Source organism: Aphis gossypii, chromosome 2, assembly GCF_020184175.1.
Source record: "Aphis gossypii isolate Hap1 chromosome 2, ASM2018417v2, whole genome shotgun sequence".
NCBI classification, from domain to species: domain Eukaryota; kingdom Metazoa; phylum Arthropoda; class Insecta; order Hemiptera; family Aphididae; genus Aphis; species Aphis gossypii.
This window is the reverse complement of record NC_065531.1, coordinates 21,037,482-21,059,573: the sequence shown is the minus strand read 5'-3', so window position 1 is coordinate 21,059,573 and position 22,092 is coordinate 21,037,482. Positions and strand designations below refer to the sequence as shown.

The window sequence follows — 22,092 nt, the reverse complement described above, 5'->3', positions numbered from 1 at the left end:
CACGTACGTATTTTACAAATAATTTAAATGAAAAATAATAAATTATTATTATAGACAAGCATTTACATTTTTTTGAAAAGGATTTAAAGAAATAATAAATTTAGTTGTTTTAAATATCGAATGAATATACCATAACTTAATGATTAGATGAAATAGTAATAGCTCAATAAAAACTGTTAAGGAGTTCAAGTTGAACACTAAATTTGAATATTTATATTGTGAACGTTACATTGTTATAATAGCTAAGTCTAACTTAGGGTACTTATAATCACTATACTATATTCAATGATATGCATACGGTATATGAATAAACTATAAGCATGAAACAGCTAAATAAATAAACAAAATGGACTAGGTCAATCGGTGGGCCCATTAGCTTGCATAAAATATATTATTATGTATTTATTTTTTATTATTATTTATTAGTTATAGTCAGAGTTAATGCAAATAATACAAGCTTATTTTGATACAATATCGTGCAAATACAGCACTTCAAGAAATTAGGTATCTGAATAACAATATTGTTTTCGTCATTAATTGTTTTAGTTTTTAAAAGAAACGATAGAACGGTTTTTAAATAGATTAACTCAGTAAAAAAGAGATGTATGAAATTAATCATGATTATAATTAAATATTAAAATATGTAAAATATTAATAGATGACTATTAGTTTATATTGATTATAGGTAATATAATAAGAATTAAATTATGCAAATATAACAACCATATGTAATTTTCAAAAAAAAATCTACTGATTTTTAAATCATAATAAATGATTATAAATATTCTATAAAATGACTTTCTAGTTATGAAAATAAATAATAATGATTAAATTCAGTGCAATCAATTAAAATAATTGTTCTATTATTCAATTATTTCGATTGTATTAAACATGAATTACAGATTTACTTAAATTAATCACTACGTAGTATTTTTGCTATTTGGTTAATAGTTACTTTATCTGAGAGTATTTATGGTTTTTAAATTAATAAAAGTATAAAAAAAAATTGATGATTTAAATTAGGTGGTAATAATATGTAGATCACAATCAAAATAATCCTTATAATAGAGTTGTCTCCAAGTTATATCGCATAAGTACATATGAGTTTATACTTTCCTTACTTATCTGTATAATATTTTATAACCAGCCTATTTATCTATTTTTTTTTTTTTACAATTATTATTTAATGTAATTTAATAAAAATAAAATATATTAGTATCCTGATAATAAAACTAAGACGGGTATGATTTTGATAATATAATTCACCAAACACTATTGAGTCGAGCAAATCAATGACTCATTTAAATTCAAAACACGCATAACATTCTGTTTTATACTATTATTATTATTATTTTTTTTTTTTGTATTATAATATTATGTATCACAGTCTTTATTTACATTTTTGGTACTCGTTATTACAAATACTAAAATAATACAATTCACAACTTTATTAGGATTAATACGCATGGTCACATATTTTATGTATATGTATATAATATAAACATATTTATAAACGATTTTGTTCAGAAGTTTTTTTAAATTCAACTTCTCCAATACCTAATGCATTTTTATAATTTTTTAAATTTATACTATGATAATATACAAAGTAATATTTATAAAACAAGTAAATTTAATTTAATAAGTTTAGCTTTAAATGAAATAATTTTTTTTTTTTTCATAGAACTCTTTTGTAAAGAAAAATAATTTATATTTATTTGTATTGATGTATACACAAGGTTATTTGTATCGTATAAAATGCTATAATTAGATAAAAAAAAAGTAATTTAATACAGTACTTCAATCATACAAGAATAAATGAATAACTGATATCTTTTTCAAATTAAAATTGTATAAAAGAGTAAAAGAGTTAATAACCGAATCCAATAACGTAATTATTTTTAACAATTTCAAAGCCTATTCAAAGCAATTTTTATTATTATTATTATTGTATGCAATTATAAATAATATATGTATTATTCTTTTTTTTGTATAGGTCTATCATTACCTTAAAATGAAATAGTAATTCGCTCAAATTTTGCTTTAATAGTTTAATGTATTACTAATAAGGATAGTGAGGTAAGGTGGGTGGAAAATTTTCAAATTTGTATTATGAACTGTATTAAAAAAATTCAAAATTCCTGAAAATAAATGTGAAATTTATTAAAATGTACAATAATACTACCTAAGTGTTATCCAGGTAATGGGATAAATGTCAGAACATTTAGTTTATAAAAATGAAATATCTTTATAAAAAGGAGACGTTCTCTCGTCGATGTTATTTAACTTTGTGTTGAAAAAAATAATTATGAGTTTACTTAAAGGACAAAAGATGGAAGTGAATGAAGGATATACTTCATAGCTTATACAAATGATCTTATTCTCTTTGGAATTACTAGACAAGATGTAACTCGGACTCTAGTTGGTCTAATAAATGCTAGTAAACGAATGGGGCTCTCAGCTAACAAAGAAAAAAACAAACACATTTATCTGACGAGGAGGATTAAAAGCGAAGAGAACACGATATCCTTAAAAATTGACGGTCTTTCCTTTAAACAAGTTAACTTTTTTAAGTATCTAAGGGTTAGTGTAAATAATACAAATAGTATGCATGAAGAGATAAAACTACGCCTAAAGCACTAAAGTCTGCTAATAAATCGTATTTTGCTATAGATGCATTATTTGAACCCAAAATATTGTCCCGGAACGGCCGGAAGACTATAAAAAAACTTACACAGAACTTAAAACCAATTTTCTCGAATTGCTGCAACAATAATTGGCCACAGAAAGCAAAGATGACTACAATAAACTACTCGTCATTGAGAGAACAATTTTAAGGAAAATTTATGATCGGACTTTGACGATAGCGAGCAAAACTATGAAAGAGACCAAATAAATAACTAAAAAATATGTACACCAAAAAATACATAGTAATTAGTAATATTTTATCAAGATTGACTTGGGCAGGTCATGCATGGAGAACAGATGACTTTCTTATTAAAATGGTAATGGTAAAACAAATAAATCGATGAAGACTTCTAAGACGTTCAAGTATTCAAGGCCTGATATGAAGGGATGAAAGACCTGGAGAAGTTAAAACCAGATTCGAGTAGAAATTTGAACCTAACTTATGCACAAAAAATACGAAGTGAATTAGTTTTAAGAACAAACAGTCTGGATGGCTCGTAAAATCTAAAAAAAAAATGAATAGGTACTAAAATAAATAAATTAAACAAAAACATATTACCAGGAAAAAATGTTTAGTTATAGAGAATAAAAAACTTTTTTTTGCATATAATCGTTTTACATACCTTCGCAATGATTTATCATTAAATTTAAATTTAAAGCAATATATAACTTTAAATACATACAATACATACATTGCAGTGGCTTACTCAATGCACACTCGTTCAACAGATCAGTTACTTATTTTTACTTGTTTACCAAAAAAATGCATACATGCTTATATATTACGAGTATAATGAATGACTTTCTAACTTAATAAAATGTAATTAATCGTTCGAACAAAAGATAAAGTAATAAATATGCTACAAGAATACCAACATATTGATTATTAAAAAATGTAGATACGTATTGAAATTATTTGATCACGTAAATTTGTGTATTTATTAGGTATACTATTTTTTTATTTTTTTTTTTAATATATTATTATTTATTAATAAATTAACTGGTTTGTACCAATTTCAATAACTCAATTCTAGAAGATATAATATGTTTTAAAATTAGCTGTTGCTATTTTTAAAAAGTTATTGGTACTAGTGTCACCAAGTTATGCCAAAACTACGTTCAATAATATTTTAAAACTATCAACAAAATAAACTCTATTCTCGAATTAAAAAATCTCAATAGTTATTATAGCTTAATAGTAATCGATACAACTAAATAATTAGGGAAATAAATTAATATGGAATTTTAATATTTTTACATTAAAATAACAGCTGATCAATCTTCGGTGTATTAATATTCCTAGCCTAACACTAACATATATCTGTTATCAATGACCGAAGGTTAACTATTGCTGATAGTAAATTGTTACACGCTACAGATGCCAAGGTTGTATAGTAGGCCACATTAACTCTATTACGGTTCATTTATTCAAGATTCATGTGAGGGTGTATAAAAAAACATAACATACAGGGAAGTTTCTCCTTTCCCTTACATTCTCTCTTTTGAACTATATAATAATATATAACATGTAAACTAAATGCATTTTTGGATACACTTTGTCGGGTTTGTAATACACATAAATAAAAGTAAAATACTGTCTCGATAATGAGATTGTTGAATTTTTTTTTATCTCACTACATAATATTATGTTATCTGCGTGTGCAAAATAGATAAGTACATTATAAATGTTTGTCTTCATTGAGCTCATTGTTACTCAATCTCACTGCAAGTTCTAATTTTTCTTTCGTACATGACTAATCATGACTTAAAAATTATAATCATCCAGTATCATTTTCATCTGCAGTATACATGGTTCAATAATTGTAGTTTTTCATTTAATATATATATAATAAGCCTATGTTATTTATAAATAACTGCAACAACTTATTCATAATAAAAAAAAAATCAAAGCTTTTATGCAATTAGGTGTTTAGGAATGTAAAGACAACCATACTCACGACCTATTAAAAACTTGATTGCAACGCTAAAACAATAAACAAAATCTATTTTTACTTACAGACTTACAGTTTAAAAATGTAACTGATTTATTTATAATGATTTTAAAATTAATCTGTAAGTACTTAAAAAAAATAGAAACAATAGTTTTAGAGGATTTAATTTAAAAAAAAAATATTATTTAGAACAGAACAAAGATTTTTGTAAAATATAAAAATTGTGATGATATTCCATTTATTAAAACTTATCAATTTTATCCAATGTATAAAAGTCCTATTACAGTGTTATCTGTTATGTTTCAACAACCATATATTGAAACACTATATATTTTTTCTTTCCCACTTTCTGGTATTTTTTCACTCTAAATACCATTGTCAAGATAGATTATATTCTAAAATATTAAAATCAACAGTTTAGACATTAAGCACATAAAAAATGTTACAATAATTTGTTTTGAAATCTATTATAAGATGATGGAAAGGAAATTAAAAATGTCAATGTCACAATAAAACTATAACGGCGTTATGTATAGGCAAAAGTAATACAAACTAACTTTTATATAGATAATAATAATATTAGTATGTTTTTTTTTATTATTGTTATGTTCGTACAACGTCAAAAAGAATAAATAAATTATGCTTATTTTAGTTTTAATCATACATTATTTTCATAGTTATTATTGTATTTTTATATGCCATGTTTTGTTATATATATTATACATCTATATGCATGTAAATTTTAACGTGTAATGTAGTTTAATATGCATATATAGTTAGAAAAATATAAAACGTGGGCTAAATATAATAATAATATCTCTCTAATAATATAATAATATACTCTGCGGTGTTTATTTGGCAAAACGAATGAAAAGATAGAACGAAAGAAAAAGAAATGGAGACTATTTTACATGAGAAACGCGTACTTATCACTGACAACGCCACGGAATATTAAAGAGTCATAGCAACTGTTTGCATTATGACCTCGGTTTTACCGTGGTGAACATTTTACGACAGGACGTTACTCACCACCGCCCCATCAACTTATTACGATTAAAACATTTAAAAATAAATAAATATATTATACATATTTTATGGCAAAATGGAAAAATTGAACACAAACCATAATTTTGGTCAACATTAGTCCACCGACCCTATTTCATTGTTAGGAATTTCAACGAATAATAATTAGCCGCATCCATTATATAAACTTAAACAACGAATACAATGCAGTTTCCTTAGAAACAATAATTATTTGAATAATATTACTATCATCATCAAAATTTCATACAGTAATCTAAAAATAAAAGTACAATTGTAATACTTTTTGCAACTATAATCTATAAAAAAAAAAATACATACATCCTTGTTTTTGATAGAATCATTTAAAAATATCAGCTACTTCTAATTTAATATAAACAATAATAATAATAAGTGTGTTTTAAAATAATAAAATAATCATTGGAATATATTTTTTTTAGTTGATAAATAGTTGTTACTAATAAATACAAATTTTTAGCACATAAATATTATCGTGTGCATTATTTATTGCACCTACAATTTCAATTATTAAATTATTATGAGTGTTTATAAAGTTTCAATAATTATTATTTAAATGTCTAATATAGAATAAATACCAAATTTATAACAATTACTCATCAATAGTAAAACACTAGTTTTAGTGTGTAGGTACTTTTAAAATTATTTATAGAATCAGTTAACGAATATTTAATTCACGGTCTTAAATGAAAAAAAACCACTTAAGAAAAATGTTTACTCTAAATATTTTTTTCTTGCATTTGAGGTTTTTGTTTGGTATAGACTAAAGATAACTTTAGGTATGCGTCTACACAGTTTTATCAGAAAACCAATAATACGTAACAATTCTGAAAGCGACGTTTTTATCTATTTGAGTACAACAGAATTCGGAAAGATGTTGTGTATAAAACATTTTTCATAGATTTATTTTATCTGAAACGAGATTTGAGTTTTATACCTTACGTGTCCTATCCAATTACTTGTCTATCGACAAATGCGCACCATTCACGTGAAAAACAAAGAATTATAAAGGTCGTTATTGTTTAGCCAAATGGAAATTACTACATTGACCTAAGATGACGTAATAGCAGATCATTGATTTATATTGCAGAATGAAAATGTATTATCACGATGATCGATGATCTCAAATGGATCAAGTCAGATTATACGGTTACAATATCAAAATGGATTTAATACTCAAATACAATTGAGCATTCAGAGGTGGACAATTAGTATCCATTCAAAAATATTTATATAAAATTTACATAATATATAATTTTCAACTACCTGCTGTTATTTAATTAAATATTATTCTAATTATTCAATAATATTTATGATTCACGTTACCTAGTAAATTTCTGTATACATACACAACGATATTAAAATTATGTTTATGCATTTAAAATGATTAAAATGTTTAAAGGAGTCAACTTACCCCAACACTCAATACATATTGGATAAATACTCCAAGCATGAACTTATTATATTTCAAAGTAATATATTTTATTATGCATTTATCAAATATTATACTCGAATAACGTATAAATAAACCAAAATAAAATAATATTTGTTAAAATAAACCGGAGTAAATGAATCCTACTTAAACATAATATTGACTGTGTCAAGTATTCGTGACATCGGTCTATCTGAACATACACTCATGCCTCATATACGTGACATGTGGCCATGAACGTATTAAAAAAAAAAATCTGTTTATATTTTGATTGATTTATATCACTCGTACATAGTATATTATTAAAAAAAAAACATTAATAATACATTGTATTAATTAATATAATACCTAGAAAATATTCTGTATAATATAATTTTTGTGCAGTATACTTTGTAACAAATTGATAACAAATTATAACGAAAAGCTAAATTAAACTAAAATAAGCATAATGTAAAACAATTAATATGAACTAAAAAAAATTAAATATTCGAATTTTGCAGGAAAAAATAAAGAATAAATAAATTTATTTGTGCGTATCTTACTTCGAATAAATTGAAAAATATAATATTTTAATTATGAATACATTAATACAAAACTTGGTGATTCTAAACCTAATCCTATTTTACATTTTTACATTTACTAAAGTAAATTCAAAGAGTACAAAACTATGGAGTTGTAGATTTTACAAGGTGAACAATAGTTTAAATAAAAGTTATGTTACGTTAATAGTTAGGTTAAGTTAACTAGGTAAATAATAATAATGCCATTTATGAATGTGCATTTTACTTATCCTTTGTATTACCACACAAACCCATATTTGTTTTATGAAAGAAACTCGTGTTGTTGTTCAAAGTTCAAAGATTTTTTTTTTTTTATCAACTATAAGTATTATAAGTTTGTTTAAGTTATCCATAATATGAGTGTAGTTTAGTAGAATGCCCTTATGGCATTTTATGAATTTTCATCCAAGTTGACTATTATCATTCATTTATTTTTATTATTATTGTTTAATGCATGCATTGTCTTATAAAAAAAATACGTTTATGTGATAATTTATAACATTATTAGAAAAATAATAAAATGAGTCTGAAAATCCATTAAAAATAATAACAAATGGATTAAAATAAATTGTACTCTTCTTGACTTAACATATTATTAATATATGTAAAATAAAACTCAATCTATTATATATATAGTATATCTACTATTTTAACCACTTCAATTATGTCCCTCCCTAAAGTATCTTTTATTGAGACCTAAACATTTTCAATACTTGTTAGAATAGTTATAGGAGTATAGGAATATTCCAATTTTTCCGTTTAATGTTGATGTAAACCGAAGAGAAGAACTTCATAAATATAAAGTAATCACTGAGATCGCTTTACTGGACGTTGTCCTATCCATATCAAGCTATAAATTCACAACGGACATCAAAACATGAATGAAGATTATATGTTAGTTGAAAGCCATACCAACAATATTAACCATGTGATAAAATATAAATAAACGACAAAATATGACAATGACTAAATCCGTTAAAATATGAACGTTTTCGAGCTTTACAGCTAAGTATTGTAATAAAGTAAAAACTAAATTAAAATAAAACATAATACAAAATTTGCGATATGTGTTAGAGCATATATACTAGGTCATGAGCCTATGTATAAATAACTAGATCTGTGGGACTCTTGCCTACACTTATAAGCGTTGGAAAATATAATACCTACCAAATACAAAAAACGTTCCCTGTTATTACCTTTTTAGTTCCTCCTGATCGTAGAAGAGCTCTCAAAGTTATGTATTCGATAATATGATCAAGTACATCGTAATATAAAATTGATATATAAATTATATAATGCTAATATTTATCTAGTCGCAACTGTATGGAATAGTTTAATGAGGTAACTCAAACTAAAAAGCTTTAAACGCTCAAATCCAAATAAATAGAACACTGATATATTTCGTTAGGCCCAGTAGTCGCTCGTAAGATCCGGTGTGATCAATATGGCTGATGCACATGCATTGGATGAAAACGACGGCACGGTCAAGTTGGCCAGAGTGACTGTCAGCTTCGTCAAAGGCCTCAGCAGCGTTCCCAAGAAACTAGCTTTATCCTTGATGGCAGCCACCCCCTGTCACTGGTGGCACACGAGAGTAGGTCACACGCATTGTGTTCAATGGTCACAAATGCGTATGAGTCTCTACTTAACCTTCGTCGCTCTCATAGTTGATGAAAGATTTATATTATTATATTTATATTTATTAAAGGAATCGCTATCTGCGCGCGACAACTTGACCGTTGTTTATTTATTATATTCTTTTAAACTGTTTAGTACAATACTATGTCAACATATCATTACAGTGCAGTCAATTCAATTTCTTCGCAAGTATAAATATTGTTGTCATATGACAATAGCAGATATTTGTTTTCGTGGTTATATACTTAAATTATTTTTTATTATTTATTTAATCTTTAAATATTAAAACAATTATTATATTAGGTCATTGATATTGACAATTTTTATTTTATTCTTATTAAATATTGTTATTGTTTATTATATTAAACTAGAAAAATAAAATAGAAGGTTGAACTGTCTAGCGTATTTGTTGTAATAAGATTTTGGCATTATAGTAAAAAACGTACGAAATAATTGAACAAGATAGATAAAGTATAAGATTAGATAAAAACCCCAATCCCTCATCAAATACCTAATCACAGACATCATATTACAATTTAAAAGTCACAGACAAAGTTCATGATTACTGTTTTTTTCACCTTTCTTCACAATTACTCGAAATTTTTTTTACACGTATTTTCTATAAGTACAAGTAAAATTGAAAACTTATCTAATCTGTGTTTAATTTCAAATAATACGAACGTGTTTTATGAAACTTTTTGAACATTTCAACTGTCACAAAAAGTTTAAACCAATAACAATATATTTATTAACCTGCACGCTACATATCAATACAATGCAGCTATATAACGTACCTTAATAATATTTTAAATAAATTTAGACTGTAGTTAGATATAAAACTGTTAATATTTACACTAAATATGTAAGTAAATATTTAGTTAATTTAAATTTAATTAGTGATACTAATAATTTTTTAAATCAAAATGTTAGAAATAAAACAAAATGTTAGGTTAGAAGAACATAAAATATTATTAAAAATAAAATAACCATATTGTAAGTATGTAAATAAATATAATATATTAATTAATGATATTATAATACAATATTAAATCTATAAAATCGAAGTGTCTTTCTTAGATAGTCTCTTACTCTCTTCATGCAAGTCCACATGTAAAATGTGTTTTGTATCAAATCAAATTATAGATGTCTTTTCGACTTTGAGTATACTGCTAAGTGGAGGGAGGTACAATAGTAGAGTGATTTTATTTCAATTATATATCATTACATATAGTTATATGAAAAACAATTCTGAGTTATACGGTCTATTATTCAGTATTTTACGTAAACATAATTAATATTTTATGTACAATAAGTTAACCTAATTTTTCACCAATTTATATCCAATTTAAATAAAAGCATAAATTAATGTAAATAAAAAGAAACAATTACTATCAATAATAAAGCATATTTCTTCTGTTAAAATGAATTATTAAAATAGAATTATGCAATCTAGATAATATAATGCCATATAAATAATAATTAGTAAATCTCAAAAACCTCTTAAATTCAATTGTTAAAATATAAAAACTATAGTTACTTCCAGAATTTTTACTTGACATTATACTTTAATATTATTTAAATTTATCTGATTAAAAAATAATCTTTTTAGCTGAATTTAAAAAATGTTTTACCATTTTATTTCGACATTAAACACTTCAAAATTATTTAATTTATTATCTGATATTTTTCACTTGTAAATTGTAATCATTCAATATTATACGATTTAATACATTGTGTGCTGAGATATTTGTAAAGTGAAAAAAGTTGTTATGAGTAACTAACATTGATTTCAATTGCATACATTTTTATTGCGTTTAAAAATTAAGCTTGATTAAAAATCAACAGCTTTTAATTAGTGTGTATAAATACAATTGACTGAACATTGTCACTGGCTTAAATACAGATTACCAGAAATAAGGTGTATACTGGACCAGATTTTGTACTGCAATGCAGATACATGTGAAAAACCTCTGCATCATTGTTTCTTATACATATTATAATATAGTGTTAGTAATTGTAAACTGTAATTACCATGGTTGAGATAATAAAGTTACAGTAGTTTTCAGTTCTTATATAGAATTTTAAAATAATTATAGTTTAATTTTAAGTTTCATGTATTTATTTATTTATTTTTCTTTCATATAAAATGTTACATACTACATAATTACATTTAGTATAATCAATTTAATTATATTACTAAAAAACTAATTTTGTTTAAAAAAAAAAATAGCTTAATTGAGTTAAAATTTTTTGAAAAGTAACTTAAGTTATCAATATTAAGCCTTAAACGTTTTTCATCTGTATAATATGTATATTATTTTAAAAAAATAAAAATATTTGAAACAATATCTTGTGTATAGTTAAAATATTTCTAAACATTTACTATGTTAAACATATATGTTTCTTAAATTAGGCGTGTGTTAACTATTTTTAATGCTCTTAAGCATAAATATTTTCAACCATGGGAACAAAATTAATATTTATTTCATAATCAAAAATATTAGAACTATAGAAAAACTAAGTATAATTATCTGAAAATACTATAGACGTGTGCTTGAATTTAATATGGGGTATTCCATGAAGAATAAAATATATATCTAGAGCCTATATATTTCTCTATTAGCAATGTTCTGCAACCGTGATAGAGTTCGTTCTTTGGAACGGCAGTGTGATAAGTCATAGCACGGTTAGTGGTAACTGCGATTGATTTATATACTGATATACTTTATATACCTTAAGTTATTCATACCCCATACTTATACATTAGCATTTTTACTATTTGTAGCTTAAACATTAAACAAAGTCCTCAAATTAATTAAAGTTGTACAAAAATTCACAGGCCTCTGGGTGTATTACGGCACACCTTGCAAACTATGTACGCATGCATATGCTAAAAAAACAAAAACATCTATTTTCTCAAATGGAACGCAAAAAAAAATATTTATGATTTTGTAGAATAAATTTACTTTTGTAAGTGATTTTGTACATATCATTTAACAATGTTGCATTAAACTTGTCATGTTAATTAAACATACCATAAAATTAATGCCAAAACTTCAAATGATAGAAATAAATTATTTATTTATTGTTAATAAAACAGGTACCTACCTAATGTTGAAAAGTACAGAAACATATTATAATATTATTTACATAATAAAAGATTACTTATTACTTACTTATTACTTATTCAGATTTTAAGATTTAAGCTAATTTCCAAAATTAATTAAAACAGCTTTTTGTTGTTTAACTCATTAAGTACAACCAAAAATATATCATATAAATCGTATATTGATGTATAAATAACACGTGTGTCTACACAACATGTTATAAGGTAATAAAGTCAGGGATAAAGTCATTCAGAATAACATGTTATTAAATTGGTTTACTAATATAATGTTTATTATTTAATAATATCTGTAAGATAATATTGTACTAAGATAAATCTGACAATATTTTACAAAAACACATATGATACAAACGTAGGTACTGGTTTCTAACCGTATTCTATATAAACGAGCACACATTTAAATAAGCTTAAAAGCTCTCTTAACCTTTTATCAGTAGATCGTTTAATATATTAATTATGACTTCTCGTTAATGATGTTTGACATTTAAGATTACATTTTGGTCAAACATTGAAATTCAATAATATGAGTATAAATAGCACTGTGTTTTGTACCATCGAAATTAGTTTTGATTGAGTTCAATACACAAACTACGATGTTTTAAGAGCTTATTATGATGGTTGTTTTAAAAAATATTTTTATGATGAATATGAAAATTTTGTCTAAAATATAAGCGTGGTAATACACTTTATTACGTTTACAGAATATACCTAATATATATTGTACAATATTTATATAAATACAATTAAGAGTGTCTTGTTTTTGTGATCACGTTTAGGCACAGAAAACTTTTAAAATAAATAACCATTAAACAACACCAGACTTCAAATGTTTTCCAAACATGTAAAATATTATTATTTTCTATGTACAATGAATTTGATATTTAGTCTTACTATATGTTATTTATAAATAATTTTAAAGATTTCCATTTTCTATCTATTTTTGAAGTGAAACTTCTTGTGAGGGAACGCCTGAAAATCTAGACTACCTAGACTGCAATGACATGGTGGGAGAAATCGTGACGCTGCACTGCAAGCGTTGGTATAAGCGCGACAGAGCAAATAATGTAATTATATTAATATCATTACCTATCAGTAAATAATTATTTGTTGCTACTATTCACTATTTCACTGCTGTTTCCGATCATTTTTATTTCAGTCTAGTGTTTATACAATAATAATATGTATTATAAAATCAAATAACTTACTTTTTTATTCGCCATGACTGTTAATACTATTGGTTTTTCCTTAAATGTTAAGTTCAGCAAGCAACAGCAAACAATTTTAATAACGAAAATAGTATAATAATTAACAATATTGTAATAAACACGTAAAAACAATCGAGAGTTTCATAAGATTATGATTCGTATTAGGTATTATTTTTATTATTGCAAAGACAACTACAATACCTACTATAATTATTGCTATCATTAAAAACTATAAATAAAATAAGTATTAAAATTAACAATAAATTATTATTATTAAAAATACAAAAATGAGTTACTTCATTAACTCGGGGAATGTTGATTTAAAAACAGAAGTAACTTAAGGTAAGTCTTTTTCGTCGGGAACATTATCATGAGAGATTATAAACATTATGATTTCTAACCTCTCTGGGATAGTAAAATTACTGCCGTTTTCATAGAAGATAAAATTCCGTTACCGTATTTCATCATGAAGTGAACAATTATTATAAAATTTGAGTTATTTCCCTTTTCATTGGTAAATTCGATATAATATATTATATTCGTGAGTGTCTAATGTGGTCTAACGACTCTAACGTAATGCAGTGACTAGTGATACTTTTTTAAGTGAGATTCCGTAGTGACAGTATTTATGTGCGTGTTGATTGATTTACATTAAAAAATAAAAGTCAATTTTTTTTTCTGTCACAAAAGAAGTTTTACTTCCGTAGAGAGTACTGACTCACACTCTATTTTTTTTTTTATTGATAACATTTTTATTTGTTAATTAAATCACTTTAAAATGTAATACAATAATATACCATAACGTGTTCTTTTCTGAAAATTTTTTAAATTTTTTCTTTCTCAGTCAATTTAAATTATTTTATTGTTATTCATAAAATATAAATCATTGTGATTTGAAAATGTTTACCATCAGGTACGTATGTTATTATTTTCTAATATTTTTGTACTTATTAAAATTTAATAATATTATGGCTAATTCTAATCTATTTATATTGTGGTATACTATATGTCCAATTTTGCTATTCGTCGTAATAGACGTGTATAACTTTTTAAAGCTACCTTTTTCTTCACCAATCAATAAACAAATAAATAAATAATAAAATACAATTTTTTTTTTAATATACTATCTAACTTATTCTTATCGGTAAAATCCCTATAATTTTAATATGTGTTGATTTATATTCCTTGTTCTCTTCCCTACCCTCGATTTTTTAACCATATTATTATTGCTTATAAATATTATAAGCTGTATGCAGTTTTATGATTTTATTATGCTGTTTTACAGGATATATTGGAAAAATTAATTCACCTAATTCAGAAAATAATAGTAACAATAAATAACATACACTATCCTCATTTATAATAGAATTAATATATGTCGATATGCCCATATATTTAATTATTAATCACTTCTTCATAAACGAATAAACAATAATCTATTATTAAATTCAAATCGAACACAACATAACATTACTACTCTACAACGAGTTACATTCGAAACCTCCCGTACAACCTGTACACTATTTCTGGAGAACAAGGTTTTTTTAAATTTACAATATTAATAATACATCAGTATCCAGTATAAAAGTGTAATTATTTTAAAAAATAATAAAGAAAACACTAATTTTACTTCAATAAAATTACCATAATTATTTTAACAAAACTTTTCAATATAAGTCATAATGTAACGTTGAAAAACATTAATTAAGAAAGTACATAACATTAAATAGTTAATAAAATTAAATTTGTCAGTGTACCTGTACCATTATTAATAAACAATGCATTCAGCATTCATATATAATACATTAAAAACTTCTATGTTGAAAATAATTTAATTAGGTATATGAACTAACTTTTATGTGGCTACTAGTGGCGTAGACACGATTTTTTTCTGGGGGGGAGGGGTAAAATATATTTTTGATACAAATTACAAGTTATTAGTAAGTCATTTTTATTTTGTTCTAACCACTATATTAAAGATTTTGGTTTTTTTGGGGGGGGGAACCCCATAACACGCCCCCCCCACAACTGGTGGCTACTATAGTTATTTGTTTGAAATAGTAGAAAAAACCTAATGTAATACGTGTGTATCATATAATTATTACAATTTAAAATAAAGTAAATGTGTGACTGTAATTCATAGTAGTTATAGTATAGATTTGTAATGAATTATTAATGATACTATTCAAAAAAAAAAAAAAAAACAACTTATAATATATTGATAAAAATTTAATTATTTTTATTAAAAAGTAAAAATTAAATAGTTTGAAATATTATTTTAGTATAAAATATAAAAACAAATATAATATATTTATTTTTTATAAAACACTAAAATTAGGTACACTAATTATTTAATTTACACAAGTATTGATTGATTTGTATTAAAATGATAGTAGGATACAATTTAGATCTTGTAATTAGAGTGAAATGTGTATTTATTTATACACTACGTATAAGATACGTATCATGATATTGTACCTACTCAATAAGTAGCTAATAAGCTATTTACTACTTTATTAGCTATTACTTTATTTATTTTAAAAGTTTCCATGTATGATCATGATATTTAATATTTAAAACGATTTTTCGAGATTACTACCGATAAAAATATAGCATCAATATAAAGATAATAAAACTGATAAGTAGCTTAAATACGATATACGTGGAAATAAAAATACAAAAGTAGCTTGCATTAAAAATAAGTAGTACGATTTAAACTGTGAAAAAGAAATGTAAAAGAAAAATAATACATAGATACACTATAATTACTAATTAATATACAGTATAGCATTTAAAATATTATTAATTTAATTATTAACGTAATGAGTAAATGTTGATACACATTATTCATTATTGGCTACTTGAATTTTAAAATAACCATAATATTATAATAATCAGCCATTTAATAATATCATAGTAGTAAGTGCCTAATTTTGTTAACTGTTTTTTGATTTGATAATATAATAAACACACTATTAAACATAAATCTACACCATAATCATAACCAAGAAAGTTGATTACTATCTTTATAGAACTTTTGGATACCGAGATATTTTAATTCACGTACACACATTAGTATTGGCTCGTAATTTAGGTCAATAAGGGTCATAAATAGTAAATATTGTTGTATTATACACATTACGAGTTTGCTGAACATGACCATTTTACATATTCGAGTAAGATACCACAGAATAAATAGTCACTAGAATTACAACTCAATATGGGAGAATTATACGCTGAGTATATTATGTTATAATTTATAATATGACGTGATTACACTTTGTGATGCAGATACAAAAAAAAAAAAAATAGTGCGTAGTACATATTATTATAATAAAATTGTTCTCTCTAAACCGTCTGGTGTCACATTTTATCGGGGTGAAACGAATAAATAATTCCTCTGACAATCATAATGTATAAATTTCACAAATACATGCAAAAATAGTCGCATTAATCATTTGTAAATTGTTTAATTGTAAAAATCAATAATTCGTTTATTAGACGTTTTGAAAAAATATTCTTAAAACTAGTATTACATGGTAATTCTTTTGTATTATTTATTTAATATATTAGTCGATATAATGCAAGTTATGTTATTTTCTGTCTTGATAGTCTATTAATTTTACGCCAATCGTATTGCTCTATCATTGAAGTTCAGGTTTTATTTTATGTGCAGGTATTCGTACACTTACGGGAATAGAAGAATATTGTAATAAAATTATTATAAGGGGTTCGTAAGCAAAATAAAAAACAAAAAAGCATTATATTTTCTAAAAAAAAAAAAAAAAGCGATAGTAGTGAGCTTTTCACGGCTTCTATGTGGTTTTCTATCCCTATAATAATATATGCTATACCGTACGTTGTATTTTTTCACATCACACTCGAATTTTACATAATTTAAAAACAAAACGGTCCCCATCAGTGAAAAACACTCTTTATACCAAACTCAAACACTGCTTTTGGCTTTAGGTGTTTTTTGGTAAAAAAAAAAAAATAATAATAATAATAAAGCATCGAAACCGAATCATTCGCGTTTTAAATGTAATAATAAAAATGCATATTGTAATCTGTTTTCATCGCGTGTGCGCTTACTAAAACGCTGACAATTATTACGGTTATCGGAATATAATATTTTAAAACCGTCGAAACGATCGTAAATCATATACGTGTCGTGCATACGTCATAATATTATAATAAAAGGTAGAGATTATTTTAAAACTAACCCTGCACTGTTTTACTTTTCGTAAAAAATATTCTAATATAATTCTTTTATAAAAAATCAAAATCCCGTTAGTTTTCGTCGTCTATAAAATTAATCATCGCGATCGAAGCAAATAACTGTTCGGTTAAAATCCAAAAAAGACACTCGCGTCATGGATATTACAAAAAATGTCACTGTCGACATCGAACCTTAATAGAAAGTATATAAAAAAAAAAAAAGCTCACTTGTCGTGCATGTTGAACAAGTCGGTGCCGCCGACGCGTAACACGTTTTTCACGGCCCTGGCGCCCTTGTAAACGGCCATGACGGCAAAGTGGCCGCCCACCAGGCCGTCGGGTTCCGGCCACACGCGCATGGCCAGCGCCTTGACCACCACCTCGGACGCGCGGGCCTGGGCCTGCAGGTCTCTGGCCGTGTGCAGGCAAGCGGCCCGGACGGCCGGCATCGGCGGCCGGCAGCAGGCCAACACCGCGACCGCGGTCAGCGCGGCGGCACGCATGGTGGACGACGCTCGTCGCGGCCGCGCGCACCTCTGTCGATCCGTTCCTATTGCCGCGCTAGGCCCCGATCGTTCGTACAAACGACGCGACGACGGACAGCGAACGTCGTCTGCGGCGAGACGATGTCAGATTTATTTTATTTTTTTTTTTAACGCGCGCGAGCAAATAATAATACGAATTTTCGGGGAGGGGATTTCGGAAGCCGGAAACACCGCGATAATCGACCGACGGATAGACCGGAAACGATATTAGTGTCGAATCGGAGACGGTTCGTGTGCGGCGCGAAATCCGTTCGGTTTTGCGGTGCGACGGAAGATTCGGCGAACGCGTGTGTGGTCGGCACGTCGGGCGCGAAACGACTGTTGAGCTCGTGCCGCGCGCTGCGTCCCATTCCAAAGGGGACGGAGCGGTGCGTAGGTACGTTCATAGCCCGTCGCGCCGCCGCTGCCGAATCACTTCGCGGAAAGAGAAAAGGCGTAAATGCCATCTGGCGACCGTTACGGGAAGTGGATCGGCGATGGGTGACCTTGTGCAGGGTCCTCGCGCCATAATATTCATGAGTATTATTATTTTCGATCAGCGATCGAGAATTCTGGTACGTTTTGCAGCGCCCGAGTATATTAATAAGTTATAATAATATAAATATTATATTATGTTCATAACAATATTGTACAGTATTTAAGTCCCACCGACGTCCGTAAAATCTACGAACGCATTATGATGCGACAAAAGTGAAACAACGGCCAGGTCGGTCACGCCATGACCTGATCTAATTCCGACAGATTATCGGCCTCAGAAATGATACAGAGGGGGTACACTAAGTAATAATATTATAATTATATTATTATGTATTTTATACAAAAACTAACACATACCGTTTTTGTCGTTATATTTTCTCGAAATACAATGACGAAAACGATAAATATCTATTTTATCATTGTTTACAATAATAGTATAGTATATATAATATTAGCTTCTTCTACTTGATATTATTATTATGTACCTAGTAAATTATAAGTAATAAAAATAGGTACTTAAAATATTTTACCAAAATAAACAAATTAAAATTATTATTTGGTATTTTTATTTCTATATTTAATTTGTTCATTTATATTTATTTCAATATGTTGTATTGTGTTTGATTATGGAAGTATTTCTACAATAATATGGTTTTGTTTAAGATATTATATATTATAAACAAAACTACAAAAGTAATTAAAAGAGCAGTGGTTTATATCAACAAACCTAATTTTCATTTCCATCGAAAGTATAGGCAGTGACATTAATAATTATTGGTATATTTTCGTTTGAATTCAGTGCAATCTTCCATATATTGTGACAGTAATGATTATAAAATATATTATAAAACAAATGTACTATTACACCTATATGTGTATATGTGTATATTAATTATTATTACGAAAAACAAAGCCCAGAGTATTAATTGTATGAATAAAGATAAGTAAGTTATAGAATAACATCAAAAAATTATAACTTGAATATTTTTGACGAGGGAGGGGGTCATTTCAAAATATTTTGGCCTAGCCTTAAACAAATGTCTAGTTTTACCTATGGAAGTTAGTTCAAAAGCTATTATAGTCTACTCTTCAACAGCCCATTTTATATTGAATATCTTACACGTGCTTCGAAACAATAAATCGTCGACACACATAGTTGTATAATACTTAAAAATTATGTATACTATTATACTATAATTTAGTATTAAAATAAATGAATACATACAGTATGCATTATCATTTTCTGAGTTGTTAATTACTTTTATTTTATGACGGTACTCTAATTATACAAGAAATCACAAAACTTCTTCTTGTATAGTTCTCAATGGTGGTTATATTTATTAAGTATTATAATATTCTAGGAGAGGGGGATGAAAATAAAGCCATCCCTTTCCCCACCCATAGCATTTTCATGTACATAATATAAAGTATACATAAATATACAAAATCAAATTCCAATGCAATTGGGAAGGCAACCCACCGATCGCCCCTCTTTATAACCGTCACTATTCTCTGATAGTCCTATAGTCCAATATATTGCAGCTTACTTAATTCTAATTCAAACATCTCAAACTTAGTGAATATTTAAGCATATTCAAATATAATTATACATCTTACATAGGTATCTAACAAATTTGAATATACTGAAATATTATTTTAATCTAAAATTATTTCACAAAATATTAATATAATTATGATATTCAAAGCAATCAATTTTTGATAAATCTTGGAAACAAAATTAATAAAAAAAATAATAAAAATTATACTTAGGTAGGTACTTAACTTTTGGACTTTTTAGACATTATACTGTGTATTATACAAGGTTGTTTTGTACAATATTAGGTTACTTCTCATGCCTTTTATTACACACAACATTCATCATAATAATGCTTAGTACCTATATCTATATTGAAATAAGGAATATTTTTAAGACGTTAAGGAAAGGTAAATTGAAGCAAATTATCATCTCGATCCGTTCCGAATCTAACGCGTTTTAAACGACGTGTTTAAATATTGCTGTAGTAAGTTATCACAGTTATTCACAGTTAATGAACAAAAAACCCCCATTGAACGAATAGCTGATTAAGTATTAATAGTTTTATATTATATTTTATATTTTTATATCTGTTATACATTTATACCATACTACATTTACAATTCAAAAATATCAAGTGCCTACCGAAGATAACAAGCATGTTTGGTAGGATACTAAACAGTTGGTTAAAGTGATTTGATTTGATTTGATTTGTGATATATTAGTGAATTAATAGTTCATCAGTCATTACATAATTAAATAAATAAATTCAGGATATCAATTAGCAAACGAGCGGCTTATAATTACATTTTATTTACACTAGCGCCTAGTATAATTATATTAGGTACATATTATATAATATAATATTGTAAATTATAATATAACTGAAGTACTCGATACAACTTTTTATTGTTTATGTGACAAGATATTAAGAATGTATCTATAAAATATTGAGTTATAAGTGTTAAGTGTATTATACACTTATAATGTAGGGTTAGATAAAAATTATATTGAAATACATGTACATTCTAGTGTTCTAAAATATATTTGTATTAATTCATTACTTATGATTTTGCGATTCTAATTAAATATGATAACTGATACGCGATTCTAAACGATAATTTTTTATTTAAGATAAATGTATGTGGTATTTAACGGTTTTATTTTGGGAAAACTGTGCTGAATCGATGAATAAAACTGTGGTGTTGATTTGAATGTCAACTTTTATTAAAAGCGTGCGATTATGATGATTGACGATCCCCGTCCCTCATTATTTTTAAATTTATAAATTGGACGACCTGAACTAAACAAAAAATATCATAAACTTATAAATTAAATAGATTATGCTTCACAAATGTCTTTATAAAATAAGCCAGAAGTTCAAAAACTTTGTATGGTACTATCCATTTTTAATTTTGTCAAACTACAATAATATCAATGACCTTTTGTTCTTAACTCGTGTTTAAAAAAAATTATTATTTAAAAATATAACTCTGACCCACAGTTTGGAAACCTCTGAAATAAGCAATGCTTTGGTAATAAGTGGAAACGACAATTTCTTAGAAATACCAAATTCCCATATGTATCCACTAAAGATTATATTGTTCACTATTAACTTGAATTATTTAATATTTTTCATCTGGAATTATATTAAATAATA

At 26.1% G+C, this 22,092-nt stretch overlaps 1 protein-coding gene across 1 annotated transcript in view; it reads right to left on the bottom strand.

The window, feature by feature from the left end:
• Positions 1-18,735, bottom strand: part of LOC114128601 (uncharacterized) — a 134,167-nt gene extending 115,432 nt beyond the window's left edge. Inside the window, exon 1 of the mRNA XM_050200460.1 lies at positions 18,105-18,735. Coding sequence (XP_050056417.1) covers positions 18,105-18,379 — 275 coding nt within the window. The 5' untranslated portion in view covers positions 18,380-18,735. The remainder of the gene's footprint in view (positions 1-18,104) is intronic.
• Positions 18,736-22,092: the final 3,357 nt, after the last annotated feature.